General features: G+C 36.6%; 1 protein-coding gene across 4 annotated transcripts in view; it reads left to right on the top strand.

Annotated features, from left to right (window-relative positions):
* The window catches only part of Lrrc7 (leucine rich repeat containing 7), a 465,452-nt gene that overhangs the window by 418,592 nt on the left and 19,713 nt on the right, over positions 1 to 27,147 (top strand). For all 4 annotated transcript variants that reach the window (XM_090334630.1, XM_090334629.1, XM_090334628.1 and 1 more), the window contains 2 exons: positions 9,929 to 10,150; positions 17,526 to 17,618. In XM_090334630.1, coding sequence (XP_090190756.1) covers positions 9,929 to 10,150; positions 17,526 to 17,618 — 315 coding nt within the window. The remainder of the gene's footprint in view (positions 1 to 9,928; positions 10,151 to 17,525; positions 17,619 to 27,147) is intronic.

Here is a 27,147-nt window from a genome sequence, read left to right as displayed (position 1 = left end):
ATATCCAATATATTAGATAACAAAGTGAGATACTATAACAATATGAGATAACCAAGGGACAGCAAAAGAGATGAGATTTGCAGGTCCTGTTTCTTCATAGTTGTAGAAGCATTAAGAGTTCCGTTTTATAGAGGATGAGTTGTACTAGTTTGTGTTTTTTCAAGAAAGTGACCTATTTCTTCTGAGTTGTCATATGTGAATCTTTAAGAATTGTTGATTATATTAACTTATTATCTTTTTTATTCTTGATCATTTTCAGCTAGTTTTCTCTCACTTATTCAAAGAAGGGTACTGGGTCTTCAATTGTAATTTGGTCTTTTCTATTTCTAGTTTCAATTCAATAAATTTTATTTCATATATATGGATATATATATATATATTGTTTGGTATGTGACATTTATGCTATCTTCATAGTCTGATCTTTTTTTCATATCATGAACTCCTCAGTTCCTTGAGTACTTCTTTGCTTCTGAAATTGACTTTATCTGGCACCATATAGCCATTCTCTTTTCCTTATTTTCAGGATATAATGTCTTTTACTTTATATCTCTCTGTACATTTTAATTAAGCCATCGGCCAAACTCCATCTCTTAATTTGTATATTTAGGTCATTAAATTTAATATTAAAATAGGTACCTTAAAGTTTGCTTCTCTCTTTATAGAGATATACGGATAGATAAATAGATGTGTGCATTTGTGTGTGTGTGTGTGTGTGTGTGTGTGTGTGACTATGGTTGTGTCTGTGTATACATACATACATTAATATACATGTGAGTAAAATAGATGTATACATATATGTGTATGTCCCTCTTTCACTCTTTTGCTTCTCTTTTTTCTTCTTTCTGCTTCTTCTGGATTATTTTAACATTCTTTAGAATTCCATCTTGATCTACATAGAATGGTTTTGTTATATCTCTTCATACAGCTTTTATAGTGGTTGTTTCTAGCGATACATTCACACACACACACACACACACACACACACACATATATGTCATGTGAGTTATAGATATGTGGAGTCTATCTGTATGACCATTTCAAGGGACCTTTAAAAACCTAAAGTTCTTTTATTCTTTTATCCTAATATGTGTATAATAAAATTGTCTTAAACATTTCCTGTACATACATTTAGAACTACACCAGCATCCTAATTTTTTCTTCAAACATATAGCATAATTTTGGCACATTCAAGATGAGAAAATATTAATGTATTTACTCATATATTTACTTATATGCTCTCTTTTTCATTTTACCATTTCCTTTCTAGTGCAGATAACAATAAGTTTACATTTTCCTTCCTCTGAGATTTTCTTTTAATGCTAGAGAATCATTGTACTGTTTCAGGATTTGGAGTTGACAGAATTTAACCAGAATTTAGAAGTTATACCACTTTCTCTGTCATCCATAACTTTAATAAAAACACCTGTAGTCATTCAAGTTGGTTTTTTTATAGAGTGTCATTCTCTAGTGGCTTTGAAGATTTGTTGTTTATATTTAAGTTTTAGCAATAATGATAATGCATCTATTTGTAGGTTTCTTTGGGGTCTTTCTATGTGGGTTTCTGTCTTTTCATGATTCTGTCGACTTTGTTGTAAAGGGTTTCATTTTTGTTATATTTGGGAGGTTTGTTTGTTTCTTTTTCATCTGTTTTGCTTCTTACCAAATTTCAGTATGCTTGAGTCATTATTTCTTGTGAAATTATTTAGCTTTATCCTTTTTTTCTCTCCGGTATGAACATTAATAAAAGCTTTCATGTTGTCTCTGACATTTCTAACTTCTTTTTTCTTTTTGTCAGCCCTGGGGCTTAAATCTTAGGCCTGGGCACTGTCTTTGGGCTTTCTCAAGGCTAGTGTTCTACCACTTCAGCCACAGCACCACTTCTGGCTTTTTCTGTGTATGTGGTACTGAGGAATCAAACCCAACACTTTGTGCATGCTAAGCGAGCAATCTACCACTAAGCCACACTTTCAACTCCTTTTTGTTTTCAATCTTCATTTTCTTTACTGAGAATTTTTATTTTTTTGCTAATGGCTTTTTTCTTGAGTGTGTGTAATTTGGTCATTAATTTTTTTGGTAGGTACTTAAAGTCAGATAATTCTAGCTTCTTTGTATTGATATTTTAATATCCTTGTAACAATGTGTAATTGACTGTCATTTTTCATTTAGTCTGATATCTTCCTGATTCTGAACATGATGGGTGATCTTTCTATTAAAATCTGGACATATAATTTTCATTATATTACAAATCTCTAAATTTTATTCACACCTTCTTCTTTTAGATAGCTTTCTCTGATACTTTATTCAGTGGAGATAGATGCCTGGTTTCCCCTTTTCAACTTCATTGACATCCGAACAAAAGTTCCTAAGTTTTGCTCAGTGGGGATGGAAGATACAGCTCTGCACCTGTTTCCATTGGTCATAGTGAAAGTCCTGATCGCTATTAAGGCTTCTTTTCAACGTTTCTCTGACAGGAAGGTAGGAGCTGTCTCACTGCTGTGGGAGGTACAGGAAGTCCAAGTGCCTCAGGCTGTCCCTACTGACAGGAGGAGCTCACTACTCGGGCTTATGCCTACTCATTGGGAATGAGGCTTTGCATCCCTTCACTTGGTCTTTTTTTTTTTCATATAAAAAGGTAAATTTATTGGGGAAGTAGATGGTGAATGGACTGGCCAAGGACACAGTGCAAACTCGGGAGCTGACACTGTGACCCCAAGTGGCTCTCACATTGGGTTTTTAAGGGCAAAACCCATGCAGTCAAACCTGGCTGCCGATGGGATAGTTACATACTCAGAGGGACCACAGCCAGCTCCAGCCACACACACTTAACCAATAGGGTTACAGCCCAGTGTTTGAATTTACCTGTCTCCTTAGTTGGAGTTGGCATGCAAATTGGGCAGGTCTCCACACAAAGCAGGCCCTCCCCACTCACCCAAGGAGATATCCCATCCTGCCTCATGGGGGGTGGAGATAAGTTTGCCCCTCCCTAGAAGGGCAAAGGTGGCTGGGCTGCTTTACCATTGTTGACCTTACACAATGGGACAGGAACTCTTAGGCATTCAGGATGGCGCCAGTCCCTGATCCCCTTAACACTCTCCCCTTTTCTTTTAGCCTAGTCAAATCCTTGACTCATTTACCTCAGTACAAATGGGGTTATACTGGGTGTGTAGGATCATCGGTTTTATAACTCTGATCCTCTTTTTTTACTAAGCACATCATTACATTAATTACACATGGGCCAATCCACGGTAACATTAAAATAATCACCAGTGGGCCAATCATGGCTGAGGATTGGGGAAGTTGCCCAGGGAGAGTTGTACAACCTCTCATACCATCTTTAGGACCCCAGTCCTTCCCTTTCTTGCTCATCTAGTTTCCTCTTTTATTTTTTTTTCTTTTTTGCCAGTCCTGGGCTTGAGCTCAGGGTCTGAGCACTATCCTTGGACTTTCTCAAGGCCAGAGCTCTACCACTTGAGCCTCAGCACCACTTCTGGCTTTTTTTCTCTGTATGTGGTACCGAGGAATCGAACCCGGGTCTTCGTGCTAGATGCTAGGCAAGCACTCTACCACTAGGCCAAATTTCTGGCCCCTCTAGTCTCCTCTTTACAGCTGCCAGGCTATCCTTTATTACTCCAGTTTCACTTGGTCTTTCTTAATAACAGTTTGGCATGAAAGTTGGTTGTCTTTGTTATCTCCTCATGTCAATAGAAATCTAGGCTCCTCATTAGGCCTTTGCTAACATTATTGCATTTGAGCTATAGTTATTTCTATAGTATTCATTAAGTAGGGAAGTGACTATCTATATGTATTCTATCCAGCAGGCTTTTCTTTTGGCCAGAATAAGAGCATGTTTCTGCTTCACATTGCTTGATACCTGTTGACATTCAGATTTCCTACCTCTGCCTCCCGTTCCTGTATCTGGCTCTGTATCTGCAGATTGTGACTTAGTAACTAGATGACTTTGGTTATATTTGTCAGAACTGGTTATACTATTTTATATACCAATACCAAGGATTGTTAGTAAATTTAATGAGAGAAATGGATGACTGTACACCTGTTCTATCTATATGAAAGCAAGTCTTCCTTTCTCCCTTTTCAAAATTAAAAGGAGAAGCATGGAATATATGGCATGAAAAAAAATAATATGACTGGGTTTCCATAATGGTTGTTAAACAAAATTACAACACCTGATATTTTTAATGAGTTACTTTATTATTCTTTAGAGATGATTCGTTGTGTTTGACCTTGGTTCTGAGCATTTTGAAACTTGTTTTGGACTTTTAGATCATCATTTTTACATAGTGAATCATGTCCCTTTGAACATTCTTAATGGTGTAAAACCTTTGATTTTTAGAGCAAGCCCTAAAGCTTCAAGAACCATGATAGGAATTTTTTTTAAAAAAAAATGACCTAGTTGGGAAATGCAATAGCCTGCTTAGTCTAACACTCCTGGTGAAAACAACAGTGTGAGCCAAAAGCATTATGGAAGTGATAGAGTCATTCTTTCATATTATACAAAATCTCCCATACACTTAACAAGTTCCCAAAATAAGACTGATTAGCTATGGGATGGATTTTGCTTGAAAAATACCATTCAGTATCAAATCAACATTTCTTTTTGCTAGCTATAACATAAACACTAACAGATCCTATAAGTATTGAAGCTTTTCACTGGAAATTTCTCAGTTTATTTCAGGGAGGGGGGTCAATTTGACATCAGCAATTCTATTACATGTTGCTTGGCACAACATCCCCTTGAAGGTTTCAAACAAATGTCAAAGCTTCTCTATTTCTTTTTATCATTCAAAATGTGTAGCACAGTCTTAAGGGAAACCTTTGTGTCCAAATTCCCCTCCGTGTGAATCAGTGTTCATCTAGCTAACCTCTGCTTGAGTAAATCCAGTCCTTGACATTTTTATCAGCACTTTGTGCTTTACCAGATGCATCTCTATTTCCTTTCCTAAGTCTTTGAACCACTAAAACAAGAAGTGTTCTCTACAGACACTCTGTGCCATAATTGCCCCTCCAGATGTTTTCTTATTTATGCATGTTTAACTTTGCACAATATTGAGTGTGTTAATTTTTTTCTTTGTTACAGCTGTCATTCACTATCAGCACCTATTGCCCAATAGTATAAAAACACCACTGTTGCAAACAAAATCACCTTACAGTAGGTTCCTACCCTGCCTGCTTTTTGTATTACCAATCCACCTGAGAGCACAATAGCCTCATCTTTTTTGTTTAGCTCTTAAACTTGGAGCCACCTGTAAGCATCTAAATTAGCTAATAGACCTAATTCACCAAATGGGAAATGGTCACCTGACAAATTCAAGAGCTGCTAAAACAACTGAATACATCCTCTCTCAACAATCGCATCCTTTTGTTCCACTGCATGGCTTTTTTATCAGTCACTAGGTCCTTTTGCACAGAAGGCTTGTTAATGTTCAATCACTCTGTGCCACTGCACCACTCTCTGTTTCATAGTGGATAATTAGAGTTGAATGTCTCACAGACTTTGTTGCCTAAATTTCACTCTCCTGAGAGGCTACAGTAACAGGCATGATCTAACGACACCCAGTCCATGTTTTTCTTTTTCACTCACAATAGTACTATTTTGAATAGGATGCCAGTATGGAGGAAGAGGGAAGCCGTATAATGCCATGTTTAAAGGCATGACCTTTGAGAGCCATGATCAAACATTGGTCATGCTGGTTTACCAGTTGTACAAATTAGTAGAGAACTTGATTTTGCCTTTCTGAGCCTTCATTTCTTTCTTAGAAAAACTGGACAATACAGTCATGGTAACTCTTATACTCACGGTGTCTTGAGAAAATTAGTGGAGAAGGCATGTATAAAGCACCTTAATTTTTTGGATCCAAGTGCTTTTGTTGCAAGAGTTATTTAGTAGACATAGGTACCATGCCAGTCAGAAAAACAGTATATAGCACCTGGTGCTTTCCCTGAAAGAATCTAAGGTCTGCATAATCTTGATCTCAGATTTTCTCATAAAGAGAAAAATTGGTCTGAAGTCTATTACAGTTCTTTAATCAAAAGAATTAAGTTTCTACCCTTGGATAGACTGCTTACATATTATTCAAAAAAGTAATTCTTTTTTCTGTTTTTTAATTGTAATTAACAGAAGGGTTGCAGTTATATTTGCCAGATAGAAGGTGCATACTTCACAAACATTGATACCCCTTCTCATATTTTTGTCCCTAATTCCCTCCTCCCACCCTCTCCCCTCATCTTGCTTTCCCCTTCCCTATCCTATTTCAAATAAATTAATAAACATATATACAATATATCAGATAACAAGGTAAGATACTGTAACAGTATGAGAATAACCAAGGGACAATAAAAGATCTAGATAAGAAATGACAGTACATTAAGAACAATAATCACACATTATATGGCCCTTGTTTCCATATCCTGGAGGTCCTTTCATTTAGCCTCATCCTATATGGCTTTATGCATTAAGGTTTTGTCCTATTGCAAACCACTGCTAGGAGAGTCCAAGGTTTGTACTAATTATTACAAATGAGGGAAATGATGGAATCTATGTTCTTTTGAATCTGGCTTACTTCACTTAATATGATTTTTTCCAAATCTTTCCAATTCCTTACAAATGGGACAATGTCGTTCTTTCTGATGGCAGCATGGAATTCCATTGTGTATAAATACCACATCTTGTTGATCCACTCATCAACTGAGGGGCATCTGGGTTGGTTCCATATCTTTGCTATGGTAAATAGTGCTGAAATAAACATCATTGCGCTAGTGGATTTAGTATGTCCTTGTTTCTGGATGATTGGGTAAATGCCAAGTGGTGGAATTGCTGTGTCATAGGGGAGCTCTATGTTTAGTCTTTTGAGGAACTGCCATACTGTTTTCCATAGTGGTTGAATGGTAGTAGTGATCCCTTCTGGCCACATCCCCTCTAGCATCTGTTGTTATTAGATTTCTTGATCATTGCCATTCTAAATGTAGTGAGGTGGAATCCTAGAGTTGTTTTGATTTGCATTTCTTTTATGGCCAGAGATGTCTAGCATTTCTTCATGTGTCTACAGGCCATTCTTATTTCTTCTACATAGAAGTCTCTCTTTAAGTCTTTGGCCCATCTTTTAATAGGATGGTTGTTACTTTGGAGATTAGTTTTGGAGTGATTCAATTTTTTGAGCTGTTGATAAATTTTAGATATGAGGCCTTTGTTGTATAGTTAGTGAAGATCTTCTCCCAATCTGTGGGCTTTCTTTTTTTTTTTCCAGTCCTGGGCTTGAGCTGAGGGCCTGCGCACTGTCATTCGACTTCTGGAGGTTAGAGCTCTACCACTTTGGCCACAGCACCATTTCTGGCTTTTTTCTATGTATGTGATACCAAGGAATTGAACCTGGGTCTTTGTGCATGCTAGGCAAGCACTCTACCACTAGGCCAAACTCCTGGCCCCCCACTCTGTGAGCTTTCTATTTAGCTTCCTAGCTATGTCCTTTGCTCTGCAGTTTAATGCAGTCCCATTTATCCAAACTTTCTTTGATTTGTTACATTTCTGGGTCTAAAAAAGTAATTCTTAATCAGTTATTACCATCTTCCTCATGTAGATAATAAATCAAGAACCCAACTATGGGTATTTTTTAAATTGTTAAGTAGTTTTACTATGAGTACAATGCATCTTGATCACTGTCAACTCATCCTTCTTGATCCAAACTTATTTGACTTCCTGCTGAGTTTATTTGGAACAAGATTTCTTGATTACATTATGATTGCAAAAGATGTAACCACACAGAGAATGAGTTAATTAAAAATACAACATTTCAAAATATGATAATAACTTTAGACTGTTTTATATTAAATATCAATACCTGATTTACCAGCCATAAAAACTTTAAAGTCAATGGTAGCCCAAAAGAATGAATTTGTAGTAAGCAAACATTTTATCACAATGATGCTCAATCTTCTAGAAATGTGTCCTTTCATGCAGATTTCTCTTTTTTGGCAATTTTAAAAATCTTTTATTGTTAGGATAATGTATAGAGGGATTACAGTTACATTTGACAGATAATAAGTACATTACTTCTCACACGTCGATACACCTTCTCATCTTTTTGTCTCCATTCTCTCTCCCTGCCCACTTCCAATCATCTTCTCCCCCCCCTTACCTTTCCTATTTCAAATAAACAAATAAACATATATACAATATACCAGGTAACAAAGTCAGATACAGTAACAATATGAGGTTAACCAAAGGGCAACAAAAGAGAAGAGAAATAACATAGTACATTAAGAACAACAATCATACAAGATAAATCTCTTGTTTCCATATCCTAGAGTTCCTTTCATTTAGTCGCATCCTATATGACTTTATGTACCTAGGTTCTGAGCTATTGTAATCGTCTTCTAGGAGAGTCCTAGATGTGTACTAATTATTACAAATGAGGGAAACCATTGAGCTTATGTTCCTTTGGATCTGGCTTACTTCACTTTTTCCCAAGTCTTTCCATTTCCTTACAAATGGGGGGATGTCATTCTTTCTGATGGCAGCATAGAATTCCATTGTGTATAAGTACCACATTTCCTCAGTATAATAAAAGCTGTGTATGACAAGCCTGTAGCTAGCATTATACTTAATGACAAAAAGCTAAAGCCATTTCCTCTAAACTCAGGAATGAGACAAGGATGCCCACTCTCTCCACTCCTCTTTAATATGGTATTAGAATTCCTAGCCAGAGCAATAAGGCAAGAAGCAGGCATAAAGGGGATCCAAATAGGGAAAGAGGAAGTGAAACTTTTCCCCTTTGCAGATGACATGATTCTCTATTTAAAGAACCCTATAGACTCCACTCGCAAGTTGCTTGAGCTGATTCGAAACTTTGGCAAGGTAGCAGGGTATAAAATTAACCCTCAAAAATCAACTGCTTTCCTGCGAGTGAGGCAGCAATCATGCAGATTTCTAGAGTCGAGTAGATAGCTCGACCATTTCCCTTTATGAGATTATCTTAATTGTGTGTACTTGGTCTTTCATGGCACTGGTATAGATTGGAAATTTGTGCAACTTGTCCTTCAGTTTCTCACAATGTTGTAATACTGTGAATGCAAAAATTGGACATCTACACTCCAATCAAATAATTACCCTACGTATTGCCACATAGCAAATTAGAATATTTTCTTTTAAAATTATCCAACAATATACTTTCCCATTTAAAATGGTTTTCACTATAATTATCATGGTGGCTTATCCCTAAATCATTGTAGTAGTTTCTTCCTTGAGTGTGAGCATGTGTTGCTCATTAAGAATTGTAAAATAAAGCAAGTGCAAATGTGGAACTCATTTTGAAGACCTTTCCATATCTAATGCCTCCACAAGCTACAGACAGTCCTATGAACTTACCACATGATTAACTTTTAAAGTAACTTAGACATTACTAAAGATATAATCTTGATTTAATACTGTCACAAATTAATAAGTGTTGGCTACACTTCACCAGAACAAGCTTCCCATATACCTGAATCATAAAATTTAAGGAATTCATTTTTTTTCAGAATTAGAAAACAAATTTTCTTTCATGTTAAAATATATTACATATTTCAATTTCTAAAAAAATTAAAATAAAATTGCCACTCTATTTTTAAGTATGGCTTCTTCTTTTTCTTCTTGGTATCTTTCAGACTAAATTGTGTTCCCTTAAAGTAAAATTTCAAACAATTTTTGCAAGCCACTCATTGGTCATGAATATATTTAGTATAAACTTGCCCAAGTATTTCCATTTTCCCAAATGCAAATAGGCATGCTCTTACTGTTTCTTCATTATCTTTTCTAAGCTGTGGCTGAAAGCCCAACAATTCCCCTCTGCAGAGGGGTATTCTGCATACATGTTCCACTTGAAACATATTTTTCCCACACCTTAACTGTTTGCCTGACAGATTATTTTCTCCACAGGCAGGCAGCCACATCCAGACTTTGATGGGGTCCCAAAGCCTTCAGCATCGCAGCCGGGAACAGCAGCCATTTGAGGGAAACATAAACAAAGTGACCATCCAGCAGTTTCAGTCACCGTTGCCTATTCAGATCCCCTCTTCACAGGCCACCCGGGGCCCTCAGCCTGGACGGTGCTTAATTCAAACTAAAGGGCAAAGGAGTATGGATGGCTATCCAGAGCAGGTGAGAAAAGAATTCATAATTGTCTTATTTTCAGGAGAAGACTTGGTTTGTCTTTACTTTTTCTTTTCTTTTTGTTCTTTCCTTCCTTCCTTCTTTTATTGCGGGAGGGGGAGGTGGGTGCTGGTACTTGGGCTTGAACTCAAGGCCTGAGCACTGTCAAGGCTCAAGGCTGGATTTCTATCCACAGCTCCACCTCTGGCCTTTCAGTCACAAATTGGAAATGAGAGGCTCATGGACTTTCCTGCCCAGACTGTCTTCCAACTATGATCCTCAGCTCTCAGCCTCCTGAATAGCTGTGATTTCAGGCATGAGCCACCAACACTCTGTTGCCTTCATGTATGAATGTGGCGCAGGACACATCATGTTGTCAGCCTGCTGGACAAACATGGAACAAGCTCAACCACAAATGTGTATATGTGCAGTGGATAGACTATCACAAATAAACATTTGTGTGGTGAAGCAGACACCGCTGATTCATACATGTAATCTTAGCTCCTCGGGAGGCTGCCATCTAAAGATCACACAGTCAAAGGTAGCCCTGGCTGGCTTCAGAAGCAGTACAAAATAAAGTAAAATTGCTTCTCCAGCAACTTCCTTAAAAGTAGAATATGTTTTTCCATTGTAGAATGTGTTTTGCTTCCTTAGGAACAACTATTGAGTTACATTAAGATTCAGAAATAAGACTTAAGGATCTTAATACTTGACATAAAATTTAATTTCTCTTACTTTATTCTTCATATAATTGCACAAAGCACTCAGTGACTACTAATTCCTTCATGTGGTTTATAAAATCTTCACTTCATTGCTGCTTACTCAAAGCTTTACGTGCTAACCGCCTTATTTTCTAAATGTATCAGTCAAGATTAACTTCCTTGTCCCGATTTTTTTTCTTTATATTTATCAGTGGATTCCAGCTGCTTTAAACATTGTTTCTATTTCTTACCACCCATCTGGAAATTGAAATGATGTATTACCATTCTCAGAATCATAGGTACTTCTTTCAAGATAATTCTCTTCCTCCCCTCCCTTGATTCTAGGCCAAGTGTTTGATTTAATGCAAAAAAAGCCAGGCAGATTCCTTTAATCAAATAATGATGTGTGAAGTTTAACATTCCCCAGAGCTTCTAAACATTAATAAAGCATTTAAGTTATGCTTTACAAAAGGAGAGTGAAATGTTTGTATCCACTGCCCCCTTATACATCCAGAACCTTAACCCAGTTCTATGGTTTGGTTATTCCTCTGGGTAACTACAGGGAGCTTTTTCTCCCCTGGAATCAATACACTTAAAAAAATCTACTGAGTTCAAACCCTTTCTAACCTACTTTGAATTATAATTTTATTGCTACCATGGAGCTAATTTGAATACAAAAAACATCTTATAAAATAGGATTACTAAATTTAACATTTCCATGTCCATTTAGATTTATTCTTTCAGAGAATGTATTTACAATAGCTTTCCAGTGTTTTGGGTTTTTTTTGCCAGTCCTGGGCTTGAGCTCAGGGCCTGAGCACTGTCCTTGGACTTTCTCAAGGCTAGAGCTCTACCACTTGAGCCTCAGCACCACTTCTGGCTTTTTTCTATGTATGTGGTACCGGGGAATCGAACCCGGGTCTTCATGCATGCTAGGCAAGCACTTTAACCACTAGGCCAAACTCCCAGTCCCTTTCCAGTGTTTTTATTCATAGCTCTGAATCTCAAACTGGGATATGAAAAGGTTGGCATGGAGGTCTATGTTAAGGCAGAGGATAGTGATATATAGAATTTGTAGCTGTCAAACCTAAAAAACGAAAGGGAGACATATCATCTCAATGCTTCTTTTATATTTCCCAGAAGTCTTTTATGAATTAACTGATTTTAATTGATAATGCTGTGATCCCTATAAATCAGTTTGTGTGTTACTGACTGAAACTATGGCTTAGAGAAGTTAAGTGTATTCGCTGTGGTCATATAATTCAAAAGCTGAGCAAGAATTAGTGTTGTGGGTTTACCACATTACATATTATAGGCTGGCTATATTGCAGCCTTACATAGGTCAAGAGTTAAGTTCACTTTGTCACAAAGCAATAGGAAACTACATTCTCCAGTTCATGCATTTTAACATGTGACTATTGCACAACTTATAAAGTAATATACAGAATTAACTGTGTTGAGTTATACATTCTTTGTGTCCAGTCATGAATCATAAATTCAGAACTGCAGCATTATTTTGATTATTTTGATTAGTACTTGCATGGGGAAAATATAAATAGACATACTTTAAGAGGTATAGGATACAATGTGTGGTATTCATGAAATCAATAAATAACAGACATTCACTCCATTTAATACCTACTTTCAAAGTGTTATGAATCATCACCATTTATTTTTTAATCTATATTTTAACAATATGCATTGATTCTGTATATCAATGTGAGGTGTCAGAACACACACAATGCTCTGATAGAGCCTACCTTTGTCCACTCATCCTAATTCTTAACCGGCGGGAAAGACTTCTCTATTAGATTGACTTGTTTTCTTTCAGCTTCTGTGTATGAAAGTCCTGATGTCTAGTTTATTTTACTTAACTTTATATGCTTCCATTCCATACATTTTGCTGTATAACTGAATTTTATCCTTTAAGACCATTGTTGATATATACTACATTATCCATACATCCACTGATAGGCACCTATACAGGATTCTGTGTCTTCTGTATTGTAAATAGTGTTGTTATATAGATGAACACAGGAATCTCTTTGGGTTGTTTCTTATCTCAGAAAGGTCTTTCTTTCTTGGTAGAAAGGCAGCTACAAGAGCTCCAGAATTTATCAGATTTCAAAAAAAAAGGTAAATAAAAGCAAGACTACATTTCCTGAAATCCCTAGAGGTCATTATGCTGTTTTGATTCGATTACCTACCAATTCCATTTTTTAAAAAATCACATTTTTAGGAAATATAATACTTTGTTTCATATCTAGATAACATGGTTTACCAAAAGCATACTGACTCAGGATAGGGGAGTGGGTGGTACTTCAAATAAAAATTAAGGTCAGGTAACTAAAACAATAAATGGATCTGAAGCAATAAAAGCTTTGCAATATATAATGCTAAGAAACAGAATGAACAACAGGAACCTAATTCATTACAGCATCACAGTATGTTTCTATCATGCTACCATAAATTACACTTTCCAACAAACACACACACACACACACACACACACACACACACGCTTTCTTTGTTCCTACTGCTGAGTCTTAAAGCTTTGTAAACAATGTCAGAACACTACCTTCTAAGGATCATAGATTATAACCTCACAGGGACTCACTAGGATATTACAGTCTCTTCTGTCATGAAGTTCTCTTAAAACAAGTCCAATTATTTTAATTAAAGGAAGATAAGCACAGACCAGAAATCTCAAGTAGAGTGAAATAATGGAAGTTGATTCTGAGAGCAGCTAATGCACTGCTGGTGTTCATCCCTATGCTTTTATGTTTTCAGCCAGAAATGTTTTCATTGCAATCATCTCTTAACAAAACAAATAATGATTTACAATGGAATGAGGTATTTGTTAGACTCCTAAACTTAACCTTTTACTTGGATTCTGCATTTCCTCTTTGCTAACCTTTGGTTTCATGCTATATTTTCTTCCATTTTATGGTCTCTTTAGGTCTCCTCAGGCAGATGGAAGTTCTTATGTGTGAGATGAATACTCTGTCTGACATGCTTTACGAAGCCCAATAGACCCAATGTATCCTAGTAAACACACCTTAGCATGCCCAAGAGCAGTCTAGCTTCAGATTTGAATTTATGTGTGTTTGTCACATTTATAAAACCATGGTGTCATCTCTATCATTTCTATTATTAAAAATATATTGAGACAGTTTGTCAAATACTTGGCACATGTGAAATTTGTTTTCCTTGGATTTTTAGTGCCTTCCAGATTTACAATAGTATAAAATAGATGTAGTCCCTGCCTTAAAAAAAAAAAGAAGAATGACTGAAAATAACTCTCAGCGATTTTCTGTGTAAGTGAAATCTTCTGCATTTGGTTCCTTTCAGGTTATAGAGGGGTCTGGAGAAACCCAGAAATATAGACACTTTCTACATTGTATAAGAGGACATTTTCTCATTGGGAAGACACAACCAAAGCTTGAAAGAATTTATTTCCTAATGCATATGTGAGGAATCACAAAAAAAAATTATAATAGTTGCTTTATTTATTTTTTTTTCCAGTCCTGTGCTTGGGCTCAGGGCTTGAGCACTGTCCCTGGATTTTCTCAAGGCTAGGGCTCTACCACTTGAGCCACAGCACCACTTCTGGCTTTTTGCTACGTATGTGGTACTGAGGAATCGAACCCGGGTCTTCGTGCATGCTAGGCAAGCACTCTACCACTAGGCCAAACTCCCAGCCCTGCTTTATTTATTTTTAACTAACAAAAAGTAACAAAAAGATAAAATACATTGAATAAGCCTAAAATACTTCCTCCAGCAAAATTGAACTACTTTAAGCTCTTCCATATAGATTGTGAGCCATATAAGTATAACCTATTATAAGCTGTAATTTCTACTACACTATGAATACTAATTGTAGCAAGAAAATACCTCAGTTGAAAGAACTATATCCTTAGCATAAAAATATAGAAAAGTATTTCTGATAATTACATTTACCCATAGTTTAAAAACTACTCATTTAAATGGCTATTCCTATTTTTAATTAATACAAATCACATTAGTGAACAAATTTTGGCCTTGTTATAACTGAAATATGTTACGGTTAATCGCTATTATGAAATATGACAATGTAGTAAAGGTAATTCCATTAAACAAACTAAGTAATCTAAATTTAATTACACACATGAATGTTAACTAAGTCTCAGATAAGCTTCAGGAGCCTTCTACTATCAAAGAGATGAGGATAACTTAATAAAATCAGCCAGATTCTGGGGCTCATTCCTATGATCCTAGCCACTTACGAGGCTGAAATCTGAAAATTTCAGGCCAGGAAAAAAAGTCCATGAGGCTTTTGGAAAACAAGATAAGGGAGGGGCGGGGGAAGGGAAATGGGGACAAAAACATAAGAAAGGGTAGCAATGTTTGTGAAGTAGTGTACCTTCTGTCTGGTGAATATAATGTAACCTTCCATTAATTACAATAAAAATATATAATAAAAATTTTTATTGTCAGGGTAATATATACAGGGGTTACAGTTACATTTGCCAAATAGTAGGTACATTGCTTTTCACACATTGATACCCTTCTCATGGTTTTGTCCCTATTTCCCTCCTCCCAACCCCTCCCAATCATCTTGTTTCCCCCCCTTCTCTTTCCTATTTCAAATAATCAAATGAATGTATCACACTGTTAATCCTAGCTACTTGGAAAGCTGAGATCTAAAGACCATGAGGCTTTTATCTCAAATTAAACACCCAAAGACTTAAGTGGTAGAGTGATAGCCTTGAGTAAAGAAGCTAAAGGAGGAGGAGGAAGAGGAGGAGGAAGAGGAGGAGAAGAAGGAAGAGGAGGAGGAGATGGGGGAGGAGGAGGAGGGGGAGGAGGAGGAGGAGAAAAAGAAGAAGAAGAAGAAGAAGAAGAAGAAGAAGAAGAAGAAGAAGAAGAAGAAGAAGAAGAAGAAGAAGAAGAACAACAAGAACAAGAACAAGAACAACTAAGGGATAAAACCCATGCCCTGAGATGGGTGTAGTGGCTCACGCCTGTAATCCTAGCTACTCAGGAGGCTGAGATCTGAGGATCGAGGTTGAAAGCCAGCCCAGGCACAAAAGGACCTGAGACTTTTACATCCAATTAACCCCTAGAAAATGGGAAGTGGGGCTTGGTTCAAGGGTAGGGCGGTAACCTTGAACTAAAGAGCTCAAGGACAGCGCCCAGGCCAAGTTCAGGCCCCAAGACATACACACACACACACACACACACACACACACACACACACACACACACACAACCATGCCCTGAGTTCAAGCACCAATACCAGCACAAAAAATAGTTTGAAGAAAGTGGTGCTGTGGCTCAAGGGGTAGGGAGGTAAGTTGCCTTGAGCTGAAGAGCTCAGGGAAAATAGACAGACCCAGAGTTCAAGTCCCATGACCAACTGACAAAAAAAGAAATTGTATTGAAAAAAATAATTTGAGTAATCACACTAAACAAATTAATAAGCTAAGGAATAATATTTGGGAGATGACATTAACTTTAAGAAAAATATTTTCTGTTTCCAGTTATCTTCAAAAGCATAAATATTTATACATTCCAGTATTATATATACTAATTATATGTATAAATATATAATATATAAATATATGAGATATATTATATACAAAGCCAGTAGTGTTCCCTCAGCCCACACAAATTGCCCCCATCCCTTCCTCCCCCTCCACCAGCTCAGGATCACCAAGAATTCTTAAGTTTGTTATCATTTCTCTAGGTCATTCTTGGTACTACTTTTCCTTCTAGATACTTGATCTCTGCTCTGTATTATATTTAACAGCTGACACTTTTATTACAGCCTCATCCTAAGATGGACTCTACTCCTCATGCTGTCACTCTCTGTAGTCCTTCAAAAGCCAAGGCTCTGGTGTGTAATGATCATTTCTTGATCTAAAGTAATGGGGAAAAATAGAACATAGACATTGGATACCAGCCGTCACTGTTTATTCCTTGCCACAGCAGCACCATGTTCTTGACTTCTTTCTTCCATCTCTTCATACTGTCCTTCTGTTCAGACCCCTCCCTTCCACTGGGGACTCAAAACTCTGTTCACAGGCAACTTCATTCACCCTGTTTCATCCTCACTCCGACCCCTAGATCACAAACTAAAAGCCATAATGTTTGTAAACACTGTCACTACTGAATGTGGAGGTGAAATATACCATCCTGCTACAACGCAGGTTGTGTTATTTAAGCACCTTGCTTAAGCACCTCCTTTCATTTTTCCTATTTAATCATATAATCTTGTGTAACTAGTCTGAGTGGAGTATAAACAGTACAAGTGGTAGAATGTCAGCTTTGAATGAGGAGGTCTAACCCAAGTACCAGCACAAAGTTAATAATAATAAGTCTGAATACAGTGCATTTATAGTAAACAGATTGACAATGTATAATATTTTTACTCTTTTACAAATCTAATAATCATAATCTAGACTAATAAGTCCTTCACTAATACCTGCCTACCTGAGAAATGTAAACTTAATTTCCTTCATGAGTGGTGCATGTGCAAACACTAACTGCTGGGTTGGAGTTTATTGTATCTTTTATGTCCCAGGTGAGCATTGGCTTCCCCTAAAAACCTGAATGGAAACATTTCACTGAGATGGACTTACTTGAAAGGATTCAGCTTCGATACCCATTTGATTGCCTTTTTCTATTTTTTTTTTACATAGTTTTGTGTGAGAATAGAAAAGAATCCTGGCCTTGGATTTAGTATCAGTGGTGGAATTAGTGGACAAGGAAATCCATTCAAACCTTCTGACAAGGTAAGGAAAGTATTCCTATTGCCATTTTTAGTTTTATAAAATACTGATTTCTACTGTTCTGTAATAGAGAACAAATTTTGAATATTATTTGACTTTGATTTCATGACCTATGTAATACCAATTACAACTTTAAACCCAGGGAAGAAAATAATTCACTGCAGTGCTTGAAAAATTCTGAGTAGGAAAACACACACACACACACACACACACACACACACACACGCACACACACACACAAGCTTTCTTGAAATCTTTGAAAAATTTTTCCTATATATTTTTATTGTAATTAATAGAAGGGTTACATTTCTTTGAAATTTTTGAAAGGCAAAAGGTCTTTGGTGGTGTTTTTATGACTATTTTTAGTGAAGAAGTACTTCTTAAGTTTGGTTTTACTTTTTGACTTTACACATGTCTATGTTGTACAGGAATCTACATAGGCCATTTGTGATGAATTGTTTTCAAGGAATTGTTTTTTTTTGTGCGGCTTTTAAGGCCAGAGTTCTTTTTTTTATTATAATGTATAGAGGGGTTACAGTTATATTCACCAGGTAGTAGGTGCATTACTTCTCTCATTACTTCTCATGTTTTTGTCCCCATTTCCCACCTCCCCACCCCCTCCCAATCATCCTGCTTTCCCCCCTTCCCTTTCCTATTTCAAATAAATGAATAAAGAAACAAATAAATATATATACAATATGCCAGGTAACCAAGTCAGATACTGTAACAATATGAGATTAACCACCAAAGGGCAACCAAAGAGAAGAGAAATAACATAGTACATTAAGAACAACAATCACACAAGATAAAGCTCTTGTTTCCATATCCTGAAGATCCTTTCATTTAGCCTCATCCTATATGACCTTATGTATCTAGGTTTTGCGCTATCGTAATCCTCCACTAGGGGAGTCCTAGGTGTGTACTAATTATTACAAATGAGGGAATCCATTGAGCCTATGCTTCTTTGGGTCTGGCTTACTTCAGTTAATATGATTTTTTTCCAAGTCTTTCCATTTCTCAAGGGATTGTTTGTAAATTACTTATTACTAAAGGAAACTTTTCTCACAGTGACAGAATGATTATGTTATAATTAAATGCTGGGGCAAGCTGACTAACATCTCTTCAAACTACCAGGATTCTAAAGAATTTTGTTAATAGAAATACAGTACTGAAAAGCCACAGAAAGAAAATGTGTATGATTAAAAAAAAGAGAGTTTGTCTTAGCAGAACAAGCTATTCATGTTCTCTGCTTGTCAACCTGTGGGAAAGTTGGATGCTTCCTCCCTCCACTCAATCCTAAACATTGTCTAGACATTCAACTTGCTACCACAATCACATGTGGGCTGCATCAGTCTGATGTCAACCATTTAAACTGTACACTGAAAAAAAAATTTACCCTGAGCTGCATAACCTACCCTGGTACCAAAATGTTTAATATTCTCTGCTTAGAATCAATTAGTAATTATAACTTGATGATAATTGAAGTGCTCTACTTTTGACTTTACCAAACTTAATTGCTTCAAATGGCATCTTAAACTTCTAAGAAGATGAAGGAAGAGAAAAATCACGTTTGAATAAGCTCTTGTCTTACACTTAAGGGACAAGCTGGTCCAAACCCGTTCAACCTTCAGTCCACACAAAAGTTGCTCATAAATCCATTTCTAGGAATGAAACATGCTTCTGAAATCTCTCGGTGGCTCCTATTGTAAAGGTTTGTGAAATTTGAGAGAGATTTTAGTAAAACATTTTCTTGGTTTTCTTTCTACTCGTTTCTTATATCCTCCTCCCTTTTTAGGGGAAAATAAGCAAAATGGATAATATTACCTGATAGTGTACATTGAGTTAAAAAAGACCAAGATGAAATTCTCCATCATTCATAGATTTGGACTCCTTTAGTCAGTAGATTGGAGCAGCTGTTCCTATGTAAGAACTGTACATGATGTAGCTCTTTGTAATTAGGGGAATACCAGTAATAAACATCTATACACCTATTTCATTCCAATTCGAACTGATACTGTGGAAAAGAATGAGGTTATCAGAATTAAAATAATAGATTGTTAACTGTACCAACATTTGGGGGGGCTGGTTCTAGAGCTTGAACTCAGTACCTAAACTGTCCCTGAGCTTTTGTGTTCAAGGTCAGTATTCTATCATGTGAGCCACAACTCCACTTCCAGCTTTTTGAAGTTAACTGAAGATAAGGTTCCCATTGACTTTTTTGCCTGGCTGTCTTTGAACAGCAATCCTTGGATCTCAGCCTCCTGAGTAGCTAGGATTACAAATTTATGTCATGGGTGCCCAGTTTATTTACTTAATGTTAATAAATTATTCATAGATCTTAAGACAAAAAAATATAAAAGTGCTTAATTATCAGAAATGGGCTGGGGGATCATGGCTCAAATGTTAGAGTATCTGCCTAGCAAGTGTAGGCCCTGAGTCCAAACTCTAGTACTGCCAAATAAAAAAATTATCAGAAATATGTATGATTTTTTTAAACCTCCTAGTAAACATATCTCATTCATCTTGACTTCTGTTTTAGGACTCTGGTTGTACATTCCTCCTATAAATTTGTTCAAAGAAAAATTAATAACCTGATCATTTTAAGATTGTTGAAATTCAAGAAACATTTCCTTTTTCACCAGCATATAATGTTTCACTCTGTTTGGAGAAGGGAAAGGATGATATTTTTAAATTAAAGATTAAGAGATTGCTAAATAGGGCTGGGCAGGATGGCTCAAACCTGTAATTCTAGCTACTCAGGAGGCTGAGATCTGAGGATTGCAGTTCAAAGCCAGCCCAGGCACTAAAGTCTGTGAGACTCATTAATCACCAGAAAACCGGAAGTGGTGCTGTGGGTCAAGGGGTAGGGTATCCCTGAAGAAGTCAGGCAAAACTGAATCTACAGACAATCTCAATATTATTCAATGTATGACACATTCGGTAGATACATAGTTAACAGTGCTTAGAGCATCTCCAGACATCGGCTCTAACAGTTTTCACAAGAATTTAGCTTATTCGCTAAATCCACTACTATTAGAAATCCACTACTATTAATAATAAACAATACATAAATTTAAGAATGATAAAAAAAGAAATCCACTACTATTTCTCTATAGTGCCTCATTCTCTTAATGATTGGATACAATTATGATAGAACTCAGTGCCTACACTTTTACTTATCTCTGGAGCATCAGAATGTCTTGGAAGCATCATAAACTTTCAACACTAAAACATTAAATAAATATATTCTACTCTCTCCATTATTGTTGGAACTGCTGCTTCAACTACTAGAAAGGACCACATGGAAGAGCATCCAAACTGATGACAGCCAAACAGGAAAAGCCTAAAGGCTGAGAGTAGGAATTGGGCAAGACTAAGCTGTTATTTAGCCTGACAGAAGCTGTGATCTAAGTTCTAGGACAATGTAAGATAAGCATTGTAAAATAGAGTGACACAAAAATTTGCCGTGGCTGTAGGTAAACCTGACTATTTAGACCAGACCTTGGGAATCTAGAACAGAATACTTAAGTCACCTCCAATAGTCAAAGTAGTCTTAATCAAATAGGGCTTCTTCTTGGATACAAGAATTGAGCAATTAATACTACTGTTAATATTGTTTGAACAATGTTCAGTAGTTGGGGAAAATGATTTACCACCTACACAGGAGAGAATCCCAATTTATGAAAATCTCTATCAGAAATCTCAATAAATAATATGGAGAGGCCAGGAGTTTGGCCTAGTGGTTAAAGTGCTTGCCTAGCATGCAAGAAGATCCGGGTTCGATTCCTCGGTACCACATACATAGAAAAAAGCCGGAAGTGGTGCTGAGGCTCAAGTGGTAGAGCTCTAGCCTTGAGAAAGTCCAAGGACAGTGCTCAGGCCCTGAGCTCAAGCCCAGGACTGGCAAAATAATAATAATAATAATAATAATAATAATAATAATAATAATAATATGGAGAACTACTTCACAGCACAGGTAAACTAGATGAATTGGGAAACCTTTCTTTACCCTTGGACATTCACTGAGCCAACATTCCTAGTCCTCTTATTACATGGAGTGGGGATGATGTACCTGATTATTATTCAAAGGATTTAGAGGGAAGTTATAGACATTAATTACTTCCAGGCTTGACAAGTAATTAAAAGATGGCAGTTGTAAAAAATGCTTTACTCACCATAGAATTCACTCTTTTAGAATACCACCAATGGAAAATTATTTTACATACTTGGAAACAAAAATAGTAGAGCACTGCACAGAAAACCAGTGTGTTAATGCTCACCACTGCTCTCTCAGGGAAGCGGATAGAAGCCATCAACTGTCTTATTCCAATGCAGAAACATGACTGGCAAAATTCTGTTGCTATATGAAAGATATTGACCTAAGGAATCTATTCATAATGCAACACAAAACAGTCAACTTTTATTATTTACAATGTGCTGGGCACTGTGTTAAACTCTTTATTCCTATGAACTTCCATAATCTTCTTAACAACTTTTGTTAGTCGATCATATTATTATATTCACCACTCTATTAAGTCCCAGCAGGGTTAATTAACTTGCTCAAGGTCATTTACCTTATCTATGGCAGACAAGATTAGAAAACAAATTGATCTGACTCCAAATCCTTTTCTCTTAATAAACTTGATAATACATGCCTCTGTCTGTAAATGCTACTTAACAGAAGAGCCACATGATAAATTTGTACCCTGTAGAGTAGAGACTAATATGATATTCTAATATTGAAAGTATTGCGAAGCCCTCTAATTAGTCATAGTCCACATATTTGCTTCAACAAGTACTTGGAGTCAGCATGTATTCTCTATTAAACCTAGATAATTAGGTGCCTACTGTACAGAATGGGTTGCTAAGTAATTACATAACATGTCGTCTAAGGTATCATTGCATTCATGGTTCTGCCAGTGGAGCAAGCTGCAACATTCTCTGTGTTAAAACAATCATAAAATAGTCACTGATGGCTGCAAAACTTCAAGGTGTTTACCAGGATAATTTCCATGGAATGTGGTCAGATAGGAAACTAGATTAATAGATGATTGATAACATGTTGTTGCCATGTTATCAATCCAAGACTCTGAAAGTGAAAGCGCTTTTAATGATGCATTTAAAAGTCTTCGTTCAGGGACTAATATCCTTCCTTCCTCCATTTGAAGAAAGGGAGACTAAGTGCCTGGATTTTAAAGAATTGCAGCTCCTTCCCCTAATGTGCCATAAAAACATTGACCTGAACAGTGCATAAATAATTACCCAGTTGTGGGATCACAATGGAATCTGTAGTATAGCTCCAGCCTACCTTTAAAAGACTTGACAATAGGCCAGGAGTTTGGCCTGCTGGTAAGAGTGCTTGCCTAGCATGCATGAAGACCCAGGGTCAATTCATAGGTACCACATATATAGAAAAAGCTGAAAATGGTGCTGTGACTCAAGTGGTAGAGCTCTAGTCTTGAGAAAAACCCAAGACAGTGCTCAGGCCCTGAATTCAAGCCCCCTGACTGGAAAAAAAAAAAAAGACTTGACAATAGAAAGCACACGTACTGGGACAATGGAGCCAAAGAATTACTTTTTCTTCATGGCTTATCATAAACACCTGTGTTCAAAAGGTACAAGATGGATGGGAGTTTGGTCTACTAGTAAAGTGCTTGCCTAGCATGCACAAAAACCCCGAAAACCCAGGTTCAATTACTGGATACCACATAAATAGAAAAAAAAATAGAAAAGGTGCCCAAGGAGAGTGCTCGGGCACTCATGAATTCAAGACCCATGACTAGCAAAAAAAAAAAAAAAAAAAAAAAAAAAAGTACAAGAGCTCAATTGTATTTGCACTAGGTTGGGCATTCTGAATGTAGCCCCAGAAATGGAAGGAAAAATAAATCCACCTCCTTTAATTTCCCAATGGTTCCAGTGACATTTTAAGCCATAGGAAGAACACTGAAGGCATACAAAACTTACAATGAAATTACCAATAAACCCTAAATCAATATCTTCAATTGTCCCTGGATGCACTTCCTGATCTCTCTATTACCACCAGCATGATCTAAGTATACAACAATAATTTGCCATTGAATAAAGCCATATTATATCGTTAGGGATAATTGTTTAAATAGCTCTTATATAACAAAACTCTAACTCCTCTCCCCCCACACCAAAAATAAAAAAAAAAACATTTTAAGTGTGAATGCAAACATCCTTTGAATGAACTTATCATTGTCCATGTATGATTTTGAAATGAAGGGAGGGACTCTGAAGACCCTGCAGGGGTAATAATCCAAAACCTGAATACCACTACTATTTAAGAAATAGCTAGGAAAGGGAACCTAGTTAACTATCTTCTTTAAATTGTTTCTACTATTGTATGTATTTTTGAAGCAACACAGAAAAGTCAATTAGGGGCTCTGATAATATCAGTAAGCTGTACAAAACTTAGTAACTCTGAGTTGAGTTTCATATTAAATACAGGCATCAAAGACTTGTAAGATACAATTAGGTGGAAAGTATCTTTCCTTTCCCTCTGCATGTTGTTTTTACAACAAGATATAGATATTTAGTAATATAAAATTATTATTCTAATTTTATTGTCAGGATGATGTACAGAGGAGTTACAACTACCTATGTAAAGTAGTGAATACACTTCTTCATGACCCTTGTTACCCCTTTCCATGTTTTTCTCCCATACCCCCTTCCCAAGTTATGAAGCTCATTTCCAACATTGTGCTTTGTGATTATCACTGTTATATTGGTTCACCCTTTGTCCTTTGTCTCATCATCTTGTTGCTCCCTTTCCCTCTCCTCATTCAAATAAACAAATAAATGTATATAGAATACACCAGATGCCAAATTCAGATATAGTAACAAGGGATTGAACCATTAGGGGAAAACAAAAAGGAAAAAAGAAATAACTTCACATAGTACAATAAAAACAACAACCACAGAGATAAACTTCTTTCACAATCAAGTTCATTGACACATTATTTACCATAGCTAAGATATGGAACCAACCCAGATTCCCCTCACTAGATGAATGGATCAGGAGGATGTGGTATATTTACACCATGGAATTCTATGCTACCATCAGAAAGAACGACATCGCCCCATTTGTAAGGAAATGGAAAGACCTGGAAAAAAACATATTAAGTGAAAAAACCCAAAGGAACATAGGCTCCATGATTTCCCTCCATTTGTAATAATTAGTACATTTCTAGGATAGTCCTACCAGCTTATCACAGTAACTCAATATCTATGTGCACATGAACATACAGGATGATGCTAAGCAAAATGAACTCCAGGATATAGCAAAAAAAAATTATGTTATATCATCAAGAAATAAAGAGAAGGGCCTGGAGCTTGACCTAGTGATAGAGTACTTGCCTAGCATGCACCTGGGTTCAATTCCTCAGTACCACATACATAGAAAAAGCCAGATATGGTGCTGTGGCTCAAGTGGTAAAGCTGTAGCCTTGAGAATGTCCAGGGATGGTGCTCAGGCCCTAAGTTCAAGGCCCAGGAATTACAAAAAGAAAAAGAAAGGGAGGAAGGAAGGGAGGGAGGGAGGGAGGGAGGGAGGGAAGGAGAGAGGGAGGGAGGGGAGAGAGAGAGGGGGGGGAGGGCGGGGGGGGGACTGGGGACTGGGTATGTAGCTTTATGGTAGAATACTTGCCTGGGTTCAATTCCTCAGTACCACATAAACAGAAAAAGGCAGAAGTAGCATCATAGCTCAAATGGTAGAGAGGCTTGGGGACCGTGACTAAGACCTGAGCTCAAGCCCAAGGACTGAGAAAGAAAGGAAAGGAAAGGGAGTGAGGGAAGGGGGGAGGGAGGGAGGGAGGGAGCAAAAGAAAGGAAGGAAGGAAGGAAGGAAGGAAGGAAGGAAGGAAGGAAGGAAGGAAGGAAGGAATAATTATTCAGTATCATTATAACCAAGTACAATTTTAGCTCTGATATTCTAAATCTTTAAATGAAATAGACCACAATAAAACAACATCATACCTATTTTTCTAAAAATTCTATTTTGTATATTGTCTATTTCTAAAAGCAATATCAGAACAAAAGCAAATATATTGCTTTGTGGGTTCATGTTGTTTATAAATCAGAAGACTTGTATTTTGAAAACTTTTGTTTTGTTTGGCTGTTATAAAAGGAATTTCTAGAATGATTTAAAAGAATGATGGAATTTCTAAGGTCAAACAATAAGTATTTCTTCTGTAAAATATAATATTCTATTATATCACCACTAAATTTTTTGTGAACTGATAGTCATTTCTATATGTTTTTGCTAATATTGTTCTTATTTCAGTACATTATCTATAATTTTTTTTTGTCAGTCATGGGACTTGAGCTCTGGGCCTGGGCGTTGTCCTTGAGCTCTTCAGCTCAAGGCTACCACTCTACCCCTTGAACCACAGCACTACTTCCAGTTTTCTGGTGATTAAGTGGAGATAAGAGTCTCATGGGCTTTTTAGTGCCCAGGCTTGGTTTGAACCTTGATCCTCAGATTTCAACTTCCTGAGTAGCTAGGATTACAGATGTGAGCCACTGCACCTGGCTAGTAATTTTTAACAAATGTGAATATTTACTTTGTTAACAATTGAGGGATTGAATTTGAAATTCTTTAAGTACCAGTGCATAATAGTTTTGTAATACTTTTGAGGATTTTGACCAGTTGTAGAAGTTTATATTTGTATCTCAATCTCAAATTCCCTAGGTCAGTAAAGCAATTACATTTATCTTTTAGGGTTTATACCTCATTACTCTGTAAGCTAAAATTCATCTCTGTATGGAAGCATTATATTTACCTGCCAATCTCTTTCTTTCTCTTTATTTTCTTCCCCCCTCCTTCCTTTGCTTTCTTTCTCACTAAGTTTCTAATTCTGCTCTCATTTAGCTTCTTAATCTCTTCTCTTGATGCATATAAATTCCTCATTTGCAAAAGTAGAAAACTATTCAAATCTTAAAATTTATCAAACAGCAATAAACCATAAAATATATCATTATCATACCCTCTATTCAAGGAGGAAAACAATGGTAATGCCTCTAGCCTCAATGCGCCTAAAATTTCCTAAGATGATTACAGATGCTAAATAAGTATCATTTGTTTTATATATTTAATTTTGTACAGTAATGTAGCTAAATATTACTATCATCTACTTTATAAATAATATTAATACTTGCTACATTTTTTAAATGACAATAGCCCTTTAAAAGTTTTTAGGTTTGACTGTTGGTGGGAGTGCAAACTCATTCAACCATTATGGAAAGCAGTATGGCAGTTCCTCAAAAGACTAAACATAGAGCTCCCCTATGACCCAGCAATTCCACTACTTGGCATTTACCCAATCTTCCAGAAACAAGGACATACTAAATCCACCAGCACAACAATGTTCATTGCAGCACTATTTACCATAGCAAAGATATGGAACCAACCCAGATGTCCCTCAGTTGATGAGTGAATCAACAAGATGTGGTATTTGTACACAATGGAATTCTATGCTGCTGTCAGAAAGAATGACATTTCCCCATTTCT

The sequence above is a fragment of the Megascapheus bottae genome, chromosome 6 (assembly GCF_031878675.1).
Source record: "Megascapheus bottae isolate mThoBot1 chromosome 6, mThoBot2.hap1, whole genome shotgun sequence".
NCBI lineage: Eukaryota > Metazoa > Chordata > Mammalia > Rodentia > Geomyidae > Megascapheus > Megascapheus bottae.
This window is presented reverse-complemented; position numbering and strand designations above follow the sequence as displayed.